We start from the raw sequence: 21689 nt of genomic DNA, 5'->3' as shown, positions 1-21689 counted from the left end.
ATCTTGTCTTTGCATACGGGCTCAGAGAAGGGCACATTCCTGCGTCTAGTCCTTTAACAAGAAGCTTCATGATCCACCCAGCTCCTACAATCACACAGGACATCATTTTATATCTTGGTAGGCGCCTCCATCTTGATGCACTAAGCTATGTGAGACCCGTATATGCAAACCTGCATGGCTCATAAAACGGCATTTGTACCATGGGACCAAATCTTTGCACATTTGTAAACAACCCTTTTTGTTGCTATACAAACAGGTAAGTCTCAAACCACAGCAGAGGTAAGTAGAGGTTAGTGATCCTATCTCTGGTTTGTTGGTGAGAATAGTTAGTAGTATAATTTCTATTCTATCACCACATAATCGATCTCCTGGGAATCAAGATTTGTATTCTACCGGAATTCTCCTCTCTCTTTGAATTTTGCAGTTTTGTAACTCAGTAAGTACCCCTGGTAGACTTCACATACAGCAGCCTAGACAATACAGCGAAAAGTCAAAACTCCTTTTTTACGCAGAATTTAAAGAAAACAGCCAAAGTTACTAACTTATTATTATGTTTATTGACCATGTATGAAAATAGCTTATATCTGCCATTCAGAGGATAAAATATCTCAGTAATTGGATATAAGTAATAATGCTTAAGTCCAAACGGCTATTGTAATATTTTAACTGATAACTAGATTTTGTTTTTGATAGATAGCAGCAAGCTACTGATCATAAACAACCATAGCTACAGCACTTCCTTGTTCTACTGCAAATTTAACATTAGACTGTCAAGGGACAGGCCCACATGTAAAGTGACTGTTGCAAGACTGTCTTGTAAATACTACAAGTTTTGTATCATTTTGAACATAGGAGAGATTCCACTAATTCCTGATGCCTTTGACATATGTGAATGACAAGCTTACTAAAAGTAGACTGCTCATTATGTAGTACTAATTTGCATTCTAATGTAATAAAAATATAAGTTCAAAAAGGGTTAATCAATAAAGGTCATCACCGTGTCCCAAAATGTCATGTTTAATTAGATTACCAACCTTATGACTGGAGATTGAGGTGGGTTTCATGTACATGTGTAGATGTATATTTTTTTTCTTTATAGATCCAGTCTCTGGCAATATCTTCCAGCTAGTATCAAATTACTTACTGGCCCCCTAAGATTGTTTGGCTTGAATAAAAGTTAGAGAACGCTTTCCATTAAAGTATTCTGTGTTACATCATAAACCAGAATCAATATGTATCAAATAAATCCATCAACATGACACGTTCTACTCAACAAAGGAATCGAAAATCGGAGTTTACCACCAGATCAAAGGAAAGCCGAGATAACCAAAGAATCGGTCCAGATTTAGGAAACCTACATGCTGACTATAGGCCTTGGGTCAAGTTATTGTTTAAAGTGATTAGTATCATGTGTCAACAGATGGAGAAACTGCAGATCTGTGAAGAATATCTGGAATGTGTCTGTTATGCTGACATGAAGTGGAATCGGGGAAAAGATCTATGTCGTAAAGGTAGAGCAGAAAGGGAGGAAATAGGATTGAGCTGTGTGAAGTTCAAAGCTATGGAAAAGGAAGCCGAGGTGGAAATAGGGCGAGTGTAATGTTATAACACATGAGGCACATATGTTCTTACTCCATAAACCAAAAGGTACTCATTTCAGACACTTACCAGTTCTTTTCACCCATCACTTAGTGGTCTCATGTTATTCCTGTATTGATCCACATTGGATAACTCTATAATGCGATTGTACTGAAGGTTTATGTGTAATTAGCCAGATTGACCTATGAACAGCTGTAGGACAAAGTTAGTGAGGGGTTCTGGCAAATAATAAAAAACAGTATTACTAGAAGATTTTTCACTATGTGTCAAGAGATCATTGCTTCGATGTCCTGCCAGGCTTTGTGTATCTAATATAACATTGCTATAGCAATTTATTTTCCACATTTTAGTGATCGAAAACCAACACCAATCATTACAAACTGTTTTTGGATGTTCGACAAGGTTACACTTTATGATTGGGATACAGAATGGCAGTTGAGAATACAGTTTCAGATCCTTCTGACTCAATAAACGGCAGCCTAATTCACAACAAGTAGAAAACACGATCTAGCTGTGTTGTTCCTCTGTATCTTCCTCCTGCTTCCATCATGGTTACATGTAAAGAACGAAGAGATAGAGTATGACAGTGCTCACGTATACACAGATTGTAATCTTATTACCACAACTGCCTGTTCCATCTTCTCTGCAGTCTACAACGTCCTGGAATGCTCGTGGGTAGCATGACCCATTTGGATTCTACTGTGCTTAAATCGGTGATTCAGCTGCAATACTTTCATTAAATAATTGATTGAATTGCAAATTCTTGGCAAGATTATATATATTACTGACCCAAACCTTAGGGGATTTGTGCATCTCTTGTATCCACACTTATGCTCTACAGATTGTTATGCACCATGATAATTACACACATTTTTTTTAGAGCTCTTTGAATTTTATTCCCAATTCTGTAATTGGATGTAATGTGTGATTCTTTTTAATTATAAAAAAAGTGAAAATAAGATACATTTTGAAAAGATATTCAGACATTTAATACAATAGTCGCAATAAATCTTTAGAACACTAGACAAACCTAAATGAAACAACTGTAAATTATATATAAAGAACTGAGAAATGAGTTTGCTTCTCTAAAAGTGGGACTGCAGGGTAATTGTGTCTAGAAATAATATGGCAGCACTAGAATCATGGGCTCTAGAATAGGAGCTAGCAGAATAGGTAATTCCGAAGCAGGTCACACTTAATTTCCAGTGAGCGCTCAGTACAGTGATGTATTTATGTTTACAGTACTGTCATTTTGACCTCTTGTACCTATATTGTTTCCACCACAGTGCTGCACAAGTAGAGCAGAAGCACGAAGAGATGCAGCTAAAGTTGCTTTAATCAACTCCCTCTTCAACGAACTACCCACTCGGAGGATCACACAGGATTTCATCACGAAGAGTGTCCAAGAAGCTGTCGCCTCCACAAGTGTGAGTCTGATGTCAGCTGGACATTTGTTCATAAAATAATATATGATTGCATTAACGCAAATGTATAGTCATGACCAGGGTTGTGTGTGTGTATATATATATATATATATATATATATATATATATATATAAAATCACAATGTATGTATATGTAATGTCATATAGTTGACACAAGATTTCTAGTGCCTTCCATAGAGATCTAGCTTCTGGACAAGTCTTTACACACACCTTCAGCTTGTTGTGAATGCTGCCTGCTGTTTGTATCCACTGCAGTCCTGATTCTACTTGGTTTGGTGGCGTTGAACTGTGTAAAAGGAACCGTATGATTTTTCTGATCATCAGTGCAATTGATGGTATTGAATTTTTGTACCTTGAGTCTGGAAGGACTCCCCTAATTCGGCTGCCTCCCAGACATTTCGGTAGAATAGGCACGTATGATGTACACAGTACCTATGGTCATAAAGATGTTAAATACCTCTGACCAGGAGATGTTTTAGTAACCATTGTGGCAGGAATGCATGATCACAGAAACACACCATGGAGCTAATCTGGTAGGCTGGACAGAACGTTGTTGTCTGACATAATCTTAGTAGCCCATGTATATGCTTAATGGGGCCTGGTAACATGGCAAGCACAAAACAACATAAATCATTCAATATACCTCCCGTAACACATACCATATGCAAATAATAATCTATCATGACTATAATGATTTGTGTAACCTACTACTATTTATTTATGACAGTGATTTGTGAAATTCAAGCCACGGACCCATTTTCTCATATTTTCCTTAAAGAAAACATTCTTTGGTTTGGGGCTTATTGGAAGATTCTCCAGTACGTTTATCGTACAGTTAGATGCACGACATTGTGGAAGTCAGTCTTTTACTGTAATTTTCAATGTTAACGTCACTCTAGTGTTATCTAACATAACATTATAATAGATAACAGAAATCCGTTAATAATATGTTTGAGCACATCAGTATGTAGCCCAACAATAATTACATATATTTGTTATTTCCCACAATAGCTAGTAATTTATTAAATTTAATTTAAATGTAGTAAATGAGTGCTTCTTAGGATTAATGCTGAACAATGAATCGTCCCTTTTCAAATCGGACCTTTTTTATTATACTTATTTCTTTGTAAACGTGGCTCCAAAATGGTGTGGTCACAACACCCATCTAAATGGGTGTATTAGTCTAATGAAACAGACTTTACAAGGGAATGAAGTTTAAATAACACAGAAGCAGTGGGAAATAGAACATGGACCAGCGAGGCAGTCAGTATCATCTCATCTGTTGATGAACATTCACTTAGTGCCAGTTGGCTGTAGAAAACACAGAGACACGGTAGGTTGGTGGGTGGCATGAATTCTCACAGGTTAAAATAGTTGGTGACACCTAGCGTATCATGGAAAATAATTCTTTCCAACTGGTCAAATTGGTGCAGTTAACTAATTAAAGAATGTTGATTACTGGTCAATGGGTGGTAGTTACCAGTCAAATGGTTTTGATTACCATCGAATATGTTCGGATTACCAGTCACGTGTGTTGGTTACTGGTCAAAGGTTACTGATTACTCGTCTTGTATATTGATCAAATATATTTTAGTATAGTAGGGTGTATAAGAAGGTGCACAGAGTAAGGACAAAGAATAAGTGTCCATGGTATCTTTAAATTTGCCTTGTGGTCACTAGATCTTGAATGTGCAGCATTTGAGGCAACAGGAATATTTTTCTTTAAAAGCCTCTGCTCTAGGGGGTGGGATTCTTAATAGATCGGGAAAGGAGATAGATCAACTTTACTGGCCCATTTTAATAGCAAATTAGCTAAAATATACTTACATTCTGTAAATAGTTACATCATGAAGAATATTTGGCAAATCTTTAACCATATTAGTCTGTTTGTATTTCAGCTTCATGTAAGATCTATATGAGTCATAGTATAAAGCTGTGAAAAGTCAAACGTAGTTAATGCATTGACAGCTTTGCGTGTGGTGAAAGTTTATATGTTATAACAGGAACATGATTCCAATTTTACTTTTGAGTTTAGTGATCTTATATTTGAAAAAACATGCGCTACATATGTTACTACCATCAAGCATAAACAGAGTGGAGGATTAAACCTCACCCTAGGAATTTGGGTTAGACACTCCTTGCTTGCTGTATTGGCAAACCATGCATATAAATCCACAGGACAGAAATGCAAATAGTCATTGTAATGTAGTCCGAGTACAGTGCTGCGTGTTCGTGGAATTGTGAACTGATACAGCCCTTAACATAGGTGCAGCTATGTCTTTCACAGACATATTTTATGCATCAGCCTAGGTGCTCGTGCAAATACACGTTGATGAGTAAGACGATTGGCTGACTGTGACTCAACCTCTGAATCTGATAGGTGCTTTCTTCATTGTAATTCATATATTATAGATGTTTGAGTGCATATTTCACAAAAAAATTCTGCTTTCATGAAAGGTTATATCTGCTGTATTATATGAAGCCTAGTAGTGAATGTGAGTTTCGCTATGAAAACAAATGTTTATAAATGCTAATATTTTATTTCAATTACAAGCTGGTTCTGAGTATGTGTAATGTGGGTGTATGCCTGCATTATAACTACAGAGGTTCACTGACCCCCGTGTTTTGGTTTTGGATCTGTATCAACTTCGTGTTTTGGCAAAAACGCGCTCACGTGTTTTAGTTTTGGTTTTGGATCTGTATTTATTTTACTAAAAAATTACTAAAAAAAACTAAAATCGCATAATGTGGCTCTTGTTTTGTTCCTACATTATTATTAACCTCAATAACATTAATTTCCAGTCATTTCCTTGTCAAGTGACAAGAACACTGCTACCCCTGTTCTGTGTGAGCAATGGCACTGAGCAATGTCACTGGAGAATGGAGAGTGACAAGAACACTGCTACCCCTGTTTCTGTGTAAGCAATGGCACTGAGCAATGACACTGGAGAGTGACAAGAACACTGCTACCCCTGTTCTGTGTGAGCAATGACACTGAGCAATGTCACTGGAGAATGGAGAGTGACAAGAACACTGCTACCCCTGTTTCTGTGTGAGCAATGGCACTGAGCAATGTCACTGGAGAATGGAGAGTGACAAGAACACTGCTACCCCTGTTTCTGTGTTAGCAATGTGGCTGGATCTCATGGGGAGGACGGTACTTATAAAATCCAAAACTCTCGAGATCCGACGAAGCAACAATGACGTTTTGCGTCATTTTCAGTTCTGAGGGTGCACGAAAGTCGGCTCGGTACTCAGATCTGCTAAGTTCGGGTGGCTTCGGTTTTCGGAAAACCGAGCCCGAGCATCTCTACTTAAAACCGGTGTACATGCTGCAGATGCAGAGCTGGATACATTTTCAGATGTGTGCGATTCCTCATATGGACTGAAATATGCTTTTTGTTGTTTATGGGCCGTAAATTACGCACAAGTTGTCTTCAACGCTGAATCAGACCCAAAAGCTTATATTGTGTTATTCCTAGAAATAATTTCTTTAAGTTTCTGGCTAGCTAACAAAAATAGTCGTTTACAATGAAATTTCAGATACTGGAAAGTTGCATCTAAGAAGGATGTTATTGCTGAGTACAGGTGTCACAAGAAAGAAAAGAAGAAATTCACCTAATTATCCACCCAGCACATTTATGTGTGGAGGCCAACAGTCTGTAACTGTCCCCAGGATCGTGCAACTGACTGGAAAAACACATGGTATAAACATTGAAACTCACTTAAAATTCTGGCCTACTACCTCTTTAGGACTTCATAAATGAAAACCTTGTTGTTTTCTCCTAGAATACTGCTTGGTTTAGGCTCATGTATGTGTTGCGTTCATCGCAAGAGTGAGGATAAATTGGGACTGTCTTTATAATTATTTATATATAGGGTGCCACAAATTCCATAGCAACAGACAATCGTGTATATATATATATATATAAATAAGACATAACTAGGTGGAGAGAGGCTATTAAACCGAATGTAGTTAAATTCATGGGTTTGTGTCCAGCATGTGCTTAACACTGCAGGGTTAAATCTGGGAGTGAATAACCAATAGAATTAAGGGGAGGGTCTAATGGTTTCATATTATCAGTGGAAGCTGGGGACGACTTCCTTTTCCAAGGATCCGGATACCTCCCTCCCACCCGGCAATAACAGTTTATAAAAATAACATCTTTTATTCCAATACAGATGAGTCACAGTCGGAAGTTGGAGAGCATTGCAGTAGGCTCACGGTTAGCAGACTATATTTACGCGGTTAGGGGTAATGGTCACTGTCCTTTTCGAAGTACTTGACTCTGGGTTACTCTAGTAAGGAGGCCCCTGGGATGCCTGGTAAGGACATAACACCGTTTGAGTCCAGAGGGGATAGTCTCTCCGCCACCTCCTTTAATCCAATCAAAATTAATCTGCCCTTTCTTCCAAATCTTACATCGTTGTCCGTGTCTTTATTATGGTGACTGGTATAAAATATACAGAGTTTAAGTGTAAGGTTTTGGTACGCGCAGAGGAAATCAACACTATGCATTTTAATACATTGAGCAAGATCACAAATACATGGAAATAGTTACATCTATGGAGCATAAATGACTGAGTAAAAAAACTGTATGGACTCACACGGAGTGTAGCAAAAGGCATGACAAGAACATATGAAGGAGATGGACAGTAGGCAGACATGGGACTATAGGGAGAGAGGACCCTGCCCACAAGAGCTTACATTCTTTATTACATAAAGGAACAAACAGAAAGAAAAATATCCTAAGACACTGCTGTGAGCCAGTAATAAAACTGCTATTCTACTTGCACATAAAGGGCTTCATTCATCAGGAAACTCAAAACTAACGTAATGTGCGTTTTTAAATAAAAAAAATGGACATACATCGTGCATACGCATGTCCGTATTCAACAAGGAGCGTATGTAAAGATACGTCTGTTGTTGAATATGGTCCAACAGACACTACACTGCAGGATACGTCCAATACATGCAGTGCAATGTGGAATATAAAGTGACAAAAGTACGCACAGAAGTAACAAAAATATTCAATTAATGTCACCTGTTAGTAATATAGTCTTATTTTTCAAAAAATACATTAATTATGATGTTATTAATGTCTATAATACATGAAAAATGCATTTTTTTTACAGGTGCTTTTGATCGCAAACACATGTTTTAGCATTCAAAGGTACTACAGCCATGGCCAAAAGTTTTGAGAATGACACAAATATTATTTTTCACAAAGTCTGCTGCCTCATTTTGTATGATGCAAATTTGCACATACTCCAGAATGTCATGAAGAGTGATCAGATGAATTGCAATTAGTCCCTCTTTGCCATGACAATGAACTTTATCCCAAAAACAACATTTCCACTGCATTTCAGCCCTGCCACAAAGGACCAGCTGACATCAGGTCAGTGATCCTCTCGCTAACACAGGTAAGAGTGTTGAGGTGGACAAGGCTGGAGATCACTCTGTCATGCTGATTGAGTTAGAATAACAGACTGGAAGCTTTAAAAGGAGGCTGGTGCTTAAAATCATTGTTCTGCCTCTGTTCACCATGGTTATCTGCAAGGAAACATGTGTAGTAATCATTGCTTTGCACAAAAAGGTCTTCACAGGCAAGGATATTGCTGCTAGTAAGATTGCACCCTAATCAACCATTTCTCAGATCATCACAAACCTAAAGGAGAGAGGTTCAGTAGTTGTGAAGAAGGCTTCAGGGCACCCAATAACCTCAGGCAAGCGTCAGGACCGTCTCCTAAAGTTGATTCAACTGCGAGATCGGGCACCACCAGTGCAGAGTTTGCTCAGGAATGGCAGCAAGCAAGAGTGAGTGCACCTGCATACACAGTGAGGCGAACATTTTTGGAGGATGGCCTGGTGTCAAGAAGGCCAGCAAAGAAGCCACTTCTCTCCAGGAAAAACATCAGACTGATATTCTGCAAAAGGTACAGGGATTGGACTGCTAAGGACTGGGGTAAAGTCATTTTCTTTGATTGGGGCATCTGGAAAAACGCTTGTCCAGAGAAGGAAAGGTGAGTGTTATCATCAATCCTGTGTCATGCCAACAGTAAAGCATCCTAAGATCATTCATGTGTGGCGCTGCTTCTCAGCCAAGGGAGTGGGCTCACTCACAATTTTGCCTAAGAACACAGCCATGAATACAGAATGGTACCAAAACATCCTCCAAGAGCAACTTTTCCTAACCATCCAAAAACAGTTTGGTGACGAACAGTGCCTTTTCCAGCATTGTGGAGCACCTTGCCATAAGGCAAAAATGATAACTAAGTGGCTCAGGGATCAAAACATAAACATTTTGGGTCTATGGCCAGGAAACTCCCTAGATCTTAATCCGATTTGAGAACTTGTGGTCAGTCCTCAAGAGGCGGTGGACAAACAAAAATTCACAAATTCTGACAAACTCCAAGCATTGATTAGGCAAAAATGGGCGGCCATCAGTCAGTATGTGGCCCAGAAGTTGATTAACAGCATGCCAGGGCGAATTGCAAAAGTCTTCAAAAAGAAGGGTCAAAACTGCAAATAATGACTTTTTGCATACACTTAATGTAATTGTCAATAAAAGCCTTTGACACTTATGAAATGCTTGTAATTTTACTTCAGTATACCATAGCAACATCTGTCAAAAAGGTCTAAAACACTGAAGCAGCAAATTTTGTGAAAACCAGTACTTGTGTCATTCTCAAAACTTTTGGTCATGACTGTATATATTTTAATACCTTTGTAAGGATAGAACACTCCACTTTCTTGTGTTTTCAGAAGCAATTTGTGTCTGTGAGTGTGATTGTGTTTAAAAATATTTGAAGGGAGCGCAGATACCCAGCCTGTTATCTAGATGTTATAGCATGCATACACAGTCATCATCACTAGTAATCGGCACTTACATCAGACCTGTAGCTGGTGCAAGTCATACAACAGCAAACATGTATCTTTGAGATGCTCAAAGCTAGAATCGGATGCTGCTGCGAGCACTTGAGCTTGGCACACCCTTACTGTACATTGACCACGTGCATACACCCCTCCCTGTTTCGCTCATGAAATCACAGTTTAACACAAAATACGCAATATTTCGGCATTTCCGTTCCTTGATGAATCTGGCCAAAAATACCGAAGTCTCAGTTACCCACATTTGCAAATGCATAATGAGCAGCCCGTCCCTGCATGGTGCTTCTGCTATTAGGGTGGTCCTAACTCTGAATAGTGAGAGTCCCTATGTTGGGTCATAAATTTGTGTTTTTAAATTGAGAACTAACTTACCAAGATGTACCCCAAATTTTTTATTGTATTTATCACATTTATTTATTTGAATGTTATTATTACATTTCTCAAAATTCTCTTAGAAATGCACTTTCCCATAAAAGTGCAACTGCAAGGTGCAAAAATATTTCATTAAAAGTATATGATGACTGGTTACTGATTACTCCTGAATGCTCGCTTAATTGCAGCCCTTCTACAAGGATTAATGTGCAAACTTTTCTAAATGCACCTTCTCCACCCCTTGATCCAATTTAAATAGCCAACAAAATGAAATTTTGTTTTTGGAAGGAGGTAGTCAAACCTCTTCCTCACTCACGCAAGAAAAGTCCCATTCCACCCAGATCCTCCTATCCATTTAAGATACCAAATTCTGCACCCCTGCTGACTCCTGTTCCCAAATCAGTTGTGCTCCCCATGGAAACAGATGCATTTGTGCAAAAATTGGCACATGACATGCTTTGATGTCACAAAATCCATGATTAAACTAATAGATTTTGGAAAGCAAAAAAAGAACAGCTCAGTGAATGTACATACATATGTGTATATGTGTACACATATATGCATACCTCCCAACCGTCCCGATAAAGGCGAGACAGTCTTGATTTGAGGGCTTTGTCCCACCATTCTGATTGGGACTGCTTTGTCCTGATCTGTGGGAAAGTTGGGAGGTATTCTGTTCACTGCTGCTCTGCATGGTGAATGGGTGTCGTGTGCACTGGTGAACATGGAAAGTAAGGGGATTGGAGAGGAGGAGAGAAGAGAATAGGGCAGCTTAGAGCCCCATCGTTCCGTGGTCACCCCCTCATCATGCCATGGTCACATCCCCAACGTGTAAATGCCACACCCTTTGTGCTGTAGCCATGCCATCGGTTCCAATGCTGCCTAATACTATTAGGAGATATGTATATGTGCCATTTACACAGAACTTTTTTCCTGTTACATCCTATGCTACATTTTAGAATTAGCACTTCTTTTGAACTATATAAGATGAGTTTTTTGCCCACACCTCATAGAAACATGCATTAGTTCTTTAAAGTAATTATAATAAGTATAATCAACTGACCATATTATATATAGTTAAAAAGCAAAGATTTGTCTGTTTAAAAGGAAAAATTAATTTACATTGATGTTGCCTACGTCTTTCTCAAAGTGTTTGCAGAAACAAAATCAAATTAAATATCTCTCACAGTTTGTTCACTACACCCTAGTTTCTCCAACAAAATAATGGTGTAGTTACGAATACAGAAATTATGAAAAAGTCCAGGTATATGCTAGTGTCATAACTACCAGTTTTGTGGTTTAGTAAACATAAGGAGAAGATTTAAAAGTGCTGTAACAACTTTAAAATAAAGTTAGTAATGAACTCTGGGGGATGTTCTATAAAAATTTAAACAATGGAGAAAGCTTTAGTTAAAAAGTTATTTAGTTGAACTCATAGTATATAAAAAGTTAAGCTTGAAATATTTGCTAATTAGGTAAAATTGGCATGTGTTAGATTAACACCAATGAATACAATTGGCATAAAGTTTAAAAAAATATAAACTATGCCAAAAATAACACACCATAATTAAATAATAAAGGTTCACAGTTGAAAATGTTAAGAACATATCTTTTAATGACGGGGAAAGAAGAAAGAGTGGGACGTAATTTCCGTCTAAAACACAGGTGGAAATTGTGTCAGAAAAAAAGTCAAACTACATAGTATGCTGATTTGGATGCATCTGAGCTAATCGTCATCATTATCAGGCGTACCTGTGTCTGTACCCAGGTCTACATGAGTCACATTTATTTGAATACACTATTATTCTATTTTCCCTTACACGTTTCTTGCCTGCCTCATCAACCTCTATAAGCGCAAGGAGTCACAAGATGCGGCTGACGCTGCATATAATCTCTAGCATAAATCTTTTTTGTGGGCATGCAGTAGTGAAATTTTATTTTACGCTACACAAATGAACTTGTGTCCAGCTGTACATGAGGCCCTGAATGTTTATTTCTATTTAAATATATCTTATGTTCAATAATTTTGAAAGCAACTTTTTTTCAATAAAAAACTAATTTGAAACATTTTATTTGTATCTAACTCATCTTCATATTGTTTTGATCAGAGGATAGGATTTTTATTATCCTTTCATTATGCCTTGTGCTGGCCTCTCTGCTATACTTACCGGAGTCTGGTGCGTTCTTATCTTTGTGCTGCATGGCATAGAGGTCGTCTCCACTCTCCAGCGCCACCTACAAGCCACGAAGATGGCGGCTGCTATCTTGGATTTCCGGGCATGCGCAGTAGCACGCATGCCCAAACTTTTTCAATCCTCTTCTCCCCTCTTATTTCCTCTTTACATAATACCAAGGTGACTGTAGTCAATTCTTTGAGCTGAAATTTTCCAACATCTGGGTGGTTGTCATTTTTTTTCAAATAAGAAAAATTGAAGACGTAGATTTCTAGTAGATAAGCAAACTCTATCTAAAAGTGCCAAGTATGAAACTTGCACCATGGTACATCGGTCCATTTAGGATTCTTCAAGTCATCAATCCAGTAGCTCTTAGACTGAAATTACCATCCTCTCTTCATATTCCCCATACCTTGCATGTTTTGTTACTCAAACCTCTTAATATCAACTTTTTTCTTCATCATCCATTCCGCCATATACCATCAGGGCTAACCATGGTGATGAGTTTGAGGTTTCACAAATCTTTAAGATCAGGATTTCTCAAGGAAAGATTCAGTTTCTGTAGATTGGAAGGGGTTTGGTAGAGAAGAACATGTTTAGATTGATGCTGCAGATGTTTCCCAATAGGCCTTTTATGGGGTGTTCTAAGCCCACCCTTAAGGAGGTAATGTTAGGTTCTGGACTCTCCACTAAACTCTGGAGCGCTCTCTCTTCCCTACTGCATGGTACCAAGGGTACCATGGTACCAATTTCTCCGTGCCCCTGTGCCGCCGACAACCCATGAAAATGGTGGGCTTATATGCTTCTATTTTCTATTTGAAGCTTCTTCTTCCTTCTCATTGGATGGCAGCCTATACACCCCCATGAGCCTTCTACTATAGAGGGCTGCTCTATACTCCTAGACGGTGCCAGTATATGAAGTCTATTGACCTTGATAGGTAGCTTCAGGCTCCTCCAGTGTGTTCCTGTTCATTCCAGCCATTCCAGTGTGTTCCTGGTCATTACATTCTCTAGTGTGTTCCAGGCCTTTTTCGTCATGTTCAGATCCCAGGATTCACACCTGGTTTAATCACCTGCCAGTCACGTGCCACACCTGCTTGGAGGGTCGCAGCCTGCGGAGAGACAGCAGCTAAGCCCATTCCTCCTTGTGGGGGTTCCTCGTGAAAACCCACCCTCTGTTAGACTCCACACCTCTGTTGGCGGTAGAGTCAAGTCGATATGACTGAATTCTATACTGTGTGGTTCCTGACACATTATTTTATCACACACTAAAAACCTAAAAAAAAAAAGCCTTACACACCCCGTATAAAATATGTTGTAATTCTTCTACTTTTTTTACTCCATTTTATTATGTCAACTTCATAGAATTTTGAGAAACGCTATAAAGGAGGAATGGAAACTTTTCCTTAAGTTGTCTTCAGCTGTACTTTGTACTACATATCATTTAATGGTATACCAACCTTTCTCTGCCATTTCTCCTCAGAATAGACATGTGTATTAAAATACATAGAAAATCATGTGTGAGTCTTGCCTGTTTACTGGCATCTCAGGTGCTCATCCGCATGTGTCTGAATGGCTGTGCATGAGACGCCATATAGATTCATCCATCATAGCACTCAGTAACATGATCCATACAAGCACACTGATAGGCGCACCCTGCATATAGATATTCAGCCATTTTCGCATTGCCCATTGTAGGTTAAGCTGCCTTCCTTACTGCTGTCTGGTCTGTTCTTATTACACGTACAAATTTAGACTTTGATTGAACTCCATCAGCCCTGACCTTTCGCCCTGTCCCTGACATTGCCTGTGCCTACTGATTTTGTTCTGCCACTACTGTTCTAGTTTCTGACTCCAGATTGTTTTGCCTTCTCTGTGGTTGTCAATGTTCTTTAAACTTGAGTGATAAGTTCCAATAACTACTTGCTGAAGTCCTGAATGCTATAGAGTAATGGTCAGCACATCTAGCTGTAAGGGAAAAGGCTGATAAAGGTGAATAGCACAAGTAGCCTGGGTTAATGGGGCTATGAAAGCATTTGAAGGTCAGACGTTACATTATGAAGTGATCTGTCTGAAGAGAATAGAGAATGAATATTAGAGCATCTGGTTGCCTGAGAAAGCTCTGCCAAAAAATGACTTTGTCTAAGAAATACAAAAGGATCAAAATAAAGGTTTACATAAAATTATAATGTAAACTTATACAGTTGTTTAACCAAAGGCATAGTATAGAACATTTTAAATACCTTTTATATATCTCCCTTAGAATTAGAGATGTGCATGAGTTAAAGAAAGCACCAAATGTTATATCTACTGTATAAATTAAATACTAATAGTTCTACAGATGAAAATGCATATCACAATTGTGTGTACATTAAACAATATTGGTTCTGTTCTACTGCAGCCTGCTTGAAAAACAAACATTACATACAAGCATGCTTGTGGTTTCTAGGAACTTCTAATTTGGTCATCAGAGAACTGTGAAAATACATTCAGAGATCTTTCCAACCGTTCCATGCTTGCCAGGACTAACAGCCTTAAGTAACATTATTTGATGTGTTCAGTTGTAGAGGTATATGACATTTCGCAGTTCATTTCAAGAGGTATAGTACGTTTTTGGCTTAATCCCTAATACAGGTCTTCCAGATCTTGCTGCTTTCTCTCAGATATTATTCATTAGACAGCAACTTTACTCAGTGTCTCATAAACACTGATGATGTTATACAAACTGAAGACAGAATTATGCTGCTAAAGCATTCACTTTCTACTCCAAAACATATAAATCTTCTCAGCTTCGTCTGTCAAAGGATCTATTTGTGTGACTAAAGTAGTCTCTAATTTTATTTCTTCCTCTTTAAAAATATATAGGAATTTGGATAGAGACACATTATGTCACTTTTCATCCAGATGCAGAGATGTTAAAATCATTTTTACCTTATATTTTCTATTCAAGATAAATAAATTCTGAGTTGCTGCTGTCTTCTTTCATTGGGTCAGTGCAGTACTTGGATTTGCATTCACTGTCAAAAAGAGAATGGAGCTGGCATTATCCATACCTTTGTCTTGCCCATAGTTTTCATAAGTGTGATGCGCTGTTTTGGTAACCAAGACAATGATGCCAAGCTCAGTAATAATATTATGGGATGATTACTTTATATTCTTTGTTAGCCAAATATAAGTCTAAAAGGGGTTTGGGAAAAGAAGGAATTGTCTGTTGCTGATTTGCAGACCATACCTCCCAACATTTGGGTAGATGGCATCAGGACAGGGGGCTTGGCCATGTCCCAGTGGGGGTGTGGCCATGTCACAATGGGAGTGAGACCATATCCCGTGGAGTCCCTAGAGCTAGGCTGCCTCGTTGTCTCCTCACCTTCCCTTCAAACACCTTCTTTGGTGTGTGCACCCATTCACCACTGCAGTGCGGAGCAGCAAATAACAGACCATACTTCCCGACGTTCTCACCCAAAGTTGTCCCGATTCGGATGGGGGGACAGAGCCCTCAAATCAGGACTGTCCTGCCTATATTGGGACGGTTGGGAGGTATGGCACAAGACTCGCGAAGGCCCTCAAGCATGTGGGCTGTCTCTTCTGTCTACTCCCTGTCCGCCCCTTTGTGCCATCCAATGCTTATGTCAAAAAAAAAAAAAAATGGAACTAATCCTTTTGTGTGTGTGTGACTTGATGCTTGTTTTAGTTGGATATACAGAAAGTTACAAGGTTTTACTTTGAGGGCAAAAGAACAGAACCTTTTTGTTAATGAGACATATAGATTCAACTAAATCCTCAGTGCCCACAAGAATTCTTGTAAGCACAGGGCTTTATAATGTAGTGTGTGTGTGTGTGTGTGTGTGTGTGTGTGTGTGTGTGTGTGTGTGTGTGTGTGTGTGTGTGTGTGTGTGTGTGTATATATATATATATATGCATGTATGTGAAATGAAAAGAGGATATATTATATGCAGTATATACACAAAGTCTGCACCCCGCCCTCTGGAGTAGAGCAGCCGCGGCTTGGCATATGCAGCGCTCAATTTCCTCTAATTTAGTCAGTACTGCGCCATTCCTCAAATATAAAGTGTGCGCGCGTAATGTTTGGTCTTTATCAGGCAGTTACAGAGAGAGCAAGATAATGTCAGTAAGTGAGTCTTTTAAAAACTATCCTCTTAATTTTTAAATAAAGGATTGTGGTTTCAACGCTCAAATAGATTTAAATGCCAATAAAACAAAAAATAACCAATATATCTGCAGCACACTGGATCCAGTAACGGTCATTAACCCTGCAGCCTGTGAAGAGATGGATACTATGTCCAGTGCCCTGTTTTATACAGTTTTAAGTTGTAAGAAAACAGTGGTGATGTCACAATGTACATAAAGATAACACTACGTTCATTCTTCATTGGTTCAAGTATCAGGATAGTTCAGTACAATGCAGGTCATAGGTTAGTTCAAACGATACTTCTCCAAAGGTGGAGGCAACTCACTCCAACAGCTGTGTACGTACTGCTTCAGTGTGCAGGTCGCAGGGCTCAGCACTTGCATGCGTGTAATGACCCGACCCATAAGGGCATGCCCAATACTTAAAAAGCATACCTCCCAACTGTCCCAATTTAGGGACAGTCCAAATTAATGTTAATCTGCATAGCAGAGTAGCCGTGAACGGGTGCAACCCACAACTGCCAGTGATGTGCGAGGCATTCAATGTGTGCTCTTAGGTAAGGGTAAGGGAATTTGTGATAGTGATAGTATCCGGGGCAAAATGTAATGCTCTTTGTCTCTCTGCTCTAATGATAGGTGCAAAGACAGTGTCTACAAAGCACTGAGTTGGATCACTACGTGACCAATCACTGTGATTACTGTAATCGGTTCTCCGCCATATCACTGTGACCTTATAGTCCACACTAATGCACCAGTTAGGGTAAAAGGTTTTTCCACCTTCAGTGACAGTAATTTTACTAGATTTTTACAAAAAACATTTCTCTTTCTTGCTACCTTGTGTTTTTTTTATTTTGTTTTGTTTTGTTTTAGAGTGCCTTTACATGAACAGACAGAGTTGTTTACTTTTGTTGCCTTAGGAAAGGATACAAACTTGTTGTCTGGATATAATTGTATTCAATGCAGAAATCTCGGCAGAGCTTTGTTTTATCCCAGTTCAACAGAAACAAACAACTCTGCTTGATGACATAAAGTAATTCAAAGACAAAGAAGATAGCCAAAACGATAAAGCAATGTATTTAATAAAAAAATTAGGTGAGAATATATCATAAAGCAATATAACAGCCGAAAATAAAAGCACCTTTTATTCCTTTTAATTATATAAATTACTCTAAATTAATTTAGAAAAATTACGCAATGCACTGGGCACTAAAGTTATATATAGCGTCCTTCCCATAAAATTTGGACAGCACAGATCTGTATGATAGTTAAGGAGCTCTAAGCATTTTAAGATAACCATGAAGGTAAAATGCATTGTTTATTGTCACCCTCTCATTCCGCTGCACCTCTGTTTACAAGTAAGGTATTCCTCCCCACTCCATTGCAGAAAACTAAAGCCCCAAATATTTAGGATGTTTCTTATATGGACTACATACTGTTAAAAAAGCTGAGCATGCAGTCATAACACTGTTGTGTCAGCACTGGCCCTGTACCTTACTTACCAACTCTTAAGAACTCCTCCTCTCCGGGAGATTCCAGAGGGGAGTTGAAGTGGATGGCGGGGTGCAGTGAATCGCATATTTCTGCACCTGCGATGCAATGACGCAAAAGCTACCATCCTGCCAAAATTGCCCATCAAAAGCTCCCATCCTGCCCACCTCACTAGGGAGAGGGCAAGATGCAGCAGAATGGCCTGCTCTTCTGGGATTCTGGAAGACCTACCCGGAACTCGGGAGTCTCCCGGACATTTCGGAAGAGTGGGCAAGTATGCCCTGTACATGTCTATGACTGAACCAATTCAGACCCTGTTTTTCTGTAATTCAATGCTGCCAAACGGTTGTGTGTTTGCTGTATTAGGGAAGCACCTCTCTCCTAACAGGACAGCCTGCTACAGTTGACTAAAGGAGAGCACAATTGTCATAATAAGTTGAGCATAAACACTCAAGTTATATCATATATATTATTCAGCTGAGTAATATACAACCGTTGATAAATATTAAATCAAATTGTGACTCTACTTTATAATTAGCATGAAATATATCATTTCATATTAGAAAGTTGAAAGGAATCGGATTGGCTCAGATAGGCATTTGCATACATTACCTTGAGATAGGAATCAATCCTGCTTAGATGAATTTTTATATTTACCAAAGTCATGCTTACATTTCAGGTACAGTTTCCTATAACAGCCTGCCCCGGACTTCTGCCTTTATTTTGAATGGCACAACATTACTCAGAAAGCTTGCATGATTTACTTTATGTACGGTGGTGGCAAACAGCCATACAGATTTTCCTGATAGAAAACATTTCTAGGGCAGCCATACAATTTAAAACACCAGTCCTTGGAATACCATGGTTTATAATCTAATTCTGGGTTGTTGATGGACAGGATGATAAAAGACATAGCTTTGTTCTTTGAGAACAAAGGTTAGATTGAGCGTAATACGACACAGGTTTATCCTGCTACTTACACAATTTCACAAATCATCATCATCTATTTGTAAGGCACCACAAATCTCTTCAGCACCGTACAGTCAGTATAACAAACATATATCGTGCACAGACATGAACACAGGCATATGAGGTTGACGAGGAAAGTAGGGACATAAGACAGAGGGTCGAGAGGACACTATTCATGAGAGCTTACAGTTTGGAGAATATTACACATCATTATTGCTTTGTGTATTCTGATTTAAATTGCTGTGGTTCAATTTCCATGTCGTAGAGATTGTTATTACTGTGTGTGTACTCTCTTTGTCGTCTATTGTGATCGTTCAGCCGACCTGCCATCTAGAACTATGTCCTCAGAAATCTGGGCATGGTCTAGCTATTGACCTCCGCGCTGTGTGTGAGCTCTGCAACACACCCAAGCAAATCCGCCATCATTTGGGGATCCCCGATTTTGGGTTTGACCACTGGAGTCCTTGTTAGTGAAAATTGTTTATCCACACTAGGCTGGTAAAGCCTTTTCCCTGTGTGAAAACCTGGCGGCCGCACGTAAACCGCTGTACGTTCAATACTCACATGGCATTAGAAGCTTCAGTCATGTAGACTGCAGCTTCTGATTGGTCTTCCCACTCAAACCCCATCCACAGTCGTTTTAAAATGAATAAGTGAAATGTGATGCTTCTTTAATTTTCAGCAGTGCAAAGCATAATGAAAGTCCCACATTACTTTTTAACAGAGTTGCATTGGAATGTTAGGGAGACTAAACAGTGAATTTTATCTTCATGTTTCTTATATACAAAATAAAGTATTTTGGACTTTGTTGAACTTGCATGTTATCTGCCCTGGGCCTCTTTCTTTCTACCTCTGGACTTGAAAATGCTTTATATCAGCTAGACTGGTTAGCTTTTTCAGCATTAACAATTAAGGCTAAGAAAATGCATTTCCTTTTGAAATTTATTTTATAGTTTTTCCTTTTGTTATTTACTGGCTATGTGTTTTTTCTTTCTACACTATAATTTTTAGTGAATTGTGCATTGCTGGCACCATACATTGCTTTTATGTTTGATCTAAGCAGCTTATTGCTTTTAGGCAAAGATTCACATGTTCAAATCTGCCAATAAGCACATTTCCAGAATGCCTCTTTGTAACCAACCAGCTAAAGTAACACAAATACAATCAAAGTATTTCTAGTAATTATTGATTAAATAAAATGCGTGTTCATCATCATTACCATTTATTTACATAACGCCACTGATTCCGCAGCGCTGTACAGAGAACTCATTCACATTAGTCCCTGCCCCATTGGAGCTTACAGTCTAAATTCCCTAACATACAGAGAGAGAGAGAGAGAGAGAGAGACTAGGGTCAATTTGGTAGCAGCCAATTAACATACCAGTATGTTTTTGGAGTGTGGGAGAAAACCGGAGCACCCAGAGGAAACTAACGCAAATACGGGGAGAACATACAAACTCCACACAGCGTGGCCATGTTCGGGAATTGAACTCATGACCCCAGCACTGTGAGGCAGAAGTGCTAACCACTTAACCACCGTGCTGTTAATGCATTTAATATGCATGTGTCAGCTACACATTGTGAAGGCCAATAACCAATACAAGAACCTATCAATTCACCGAGACATGAGTCTAGTTTGAGTTACTCCGAATTAAAGATGAGCTAATTTGCAACAAATTTTCAGACTAATTGGATTTCTGCTTCTGCTTCGCTATTCCACTGAGTGGCCATTCTGCCCTGCATTTGTAAATCACACGTTTTGCAGAACTTCTAGTCTATAAATAGACCTAGGAAGATGATGGCATCGGCTTACTCTGTTCTGTGGTGTAACTTGAATATTGAGCAGAACAGAAATGATAGGGGATTTCCACACAGAACATTTAAGGCCAAGTTCTGCTGGAGAAACATGCAAAATTCCTTACTAAAATGCGTAATGAGGCTGATATTCCATGGAAACGTTTTGAAAAATCAGCTCATCTCTATTTGTGTGAAGATCTAAGAAAAAGCCTCCATTATAAAAATGGTTGCTTCACATTGCTTAGGGACAGAAGTATGTACAATCAGTAATTTACCATCCTCCACGTAGCAAAAAGTTGCTAAAACCCTTAGTACTTAGATAAAGACCTATTCTTTTGTGCAATCGGCAGCATAATTTTGAATATTACGTTTCACACTCTTGTGTCTATAGCAGCTAAGTGAATGGATGCCACAGCCTTCCAGGCAACTGTCATAACAGAAAATTATCCAGCAAGCAGCAAAGAACGGTTTATTACATAGTTGTAGAAGTGTCTAATAATTTCCAAATAGCAAGGTTCAGCTGATATTGATCCAGCATGGAAAGGATGTCCTATGATTAACTGTGAACTGGATGTGGCACAGTGGTCGAAGTGGGGGTGTATATGGTGGTACGCCATACCGTCACTTCTACTACTGCCTTCATTGTAAACTATCAAATTCCGTTCACATACGTTCCCATTATATTTTTCATACCGTCACTTCTTAATTTCCATACCGCCACTTCTAAATGTCCACTTCGATCACTGATGTGGCATGTAATTGGTAGTCTCAGCTCCCAACATACCACCCGCTCTGACGTGGAAC

General features: G+C 38.9%; 1 protein-coding gene and 1 long non-coding RNA gene across 2 annotated transcripts in view; one reads left to right on the top strand and one right to left on the bottom strand.

Annotated features, from left to right (window-relative positions):
* The window catches only part of LOC142098504 (uncharacterized), a 1185945-nt gene that overhangs the window by 781632 nt on the left and 382624 nt on the right, over positions 1 to 21689 (bottom strand). The gene's annotated exons all lie outside the window — the stretch shown is intronic.
* The window catches only part of LIX1 (limb and CNS expressed 1), a 149520-nt gene that overhangs the window by 57807 nt on the left and 70024 nt on the right, over positions 1 to 21689 (top strand). The window contains exon 3 of the mRNA XM_075181322.1: positions 2886 to 3026. Coding sequence (XP_075037423.1) covers positions 2886 to 3026 — 141 coding nt within the window. The remainder of the gene's footprint in view (positions 1 to 2885; positions 3027 to 21689) is intronic.

This window comes from Mixophyes fleayi, chromosome 1, assembly GCF_038048845.1.
Source record: "Mixophyes fleayi isolate aMixFle1 chromosome 1, aMixFle1.hap1, whole genome shotgun sequence".
In the NCBI taxonomy this organism is placed as follows: Eukaryota; Metazoa; Chordata; class Amphibia; order Anura; family Limnodynastidae; genus Mixophyes; species Mixophyes fleayi.
The sequence above is the reverse complement of the archived record's forward strand: the minus strand, read 5'-3'. Positions and strand labels throughout refer to the sequence as shown.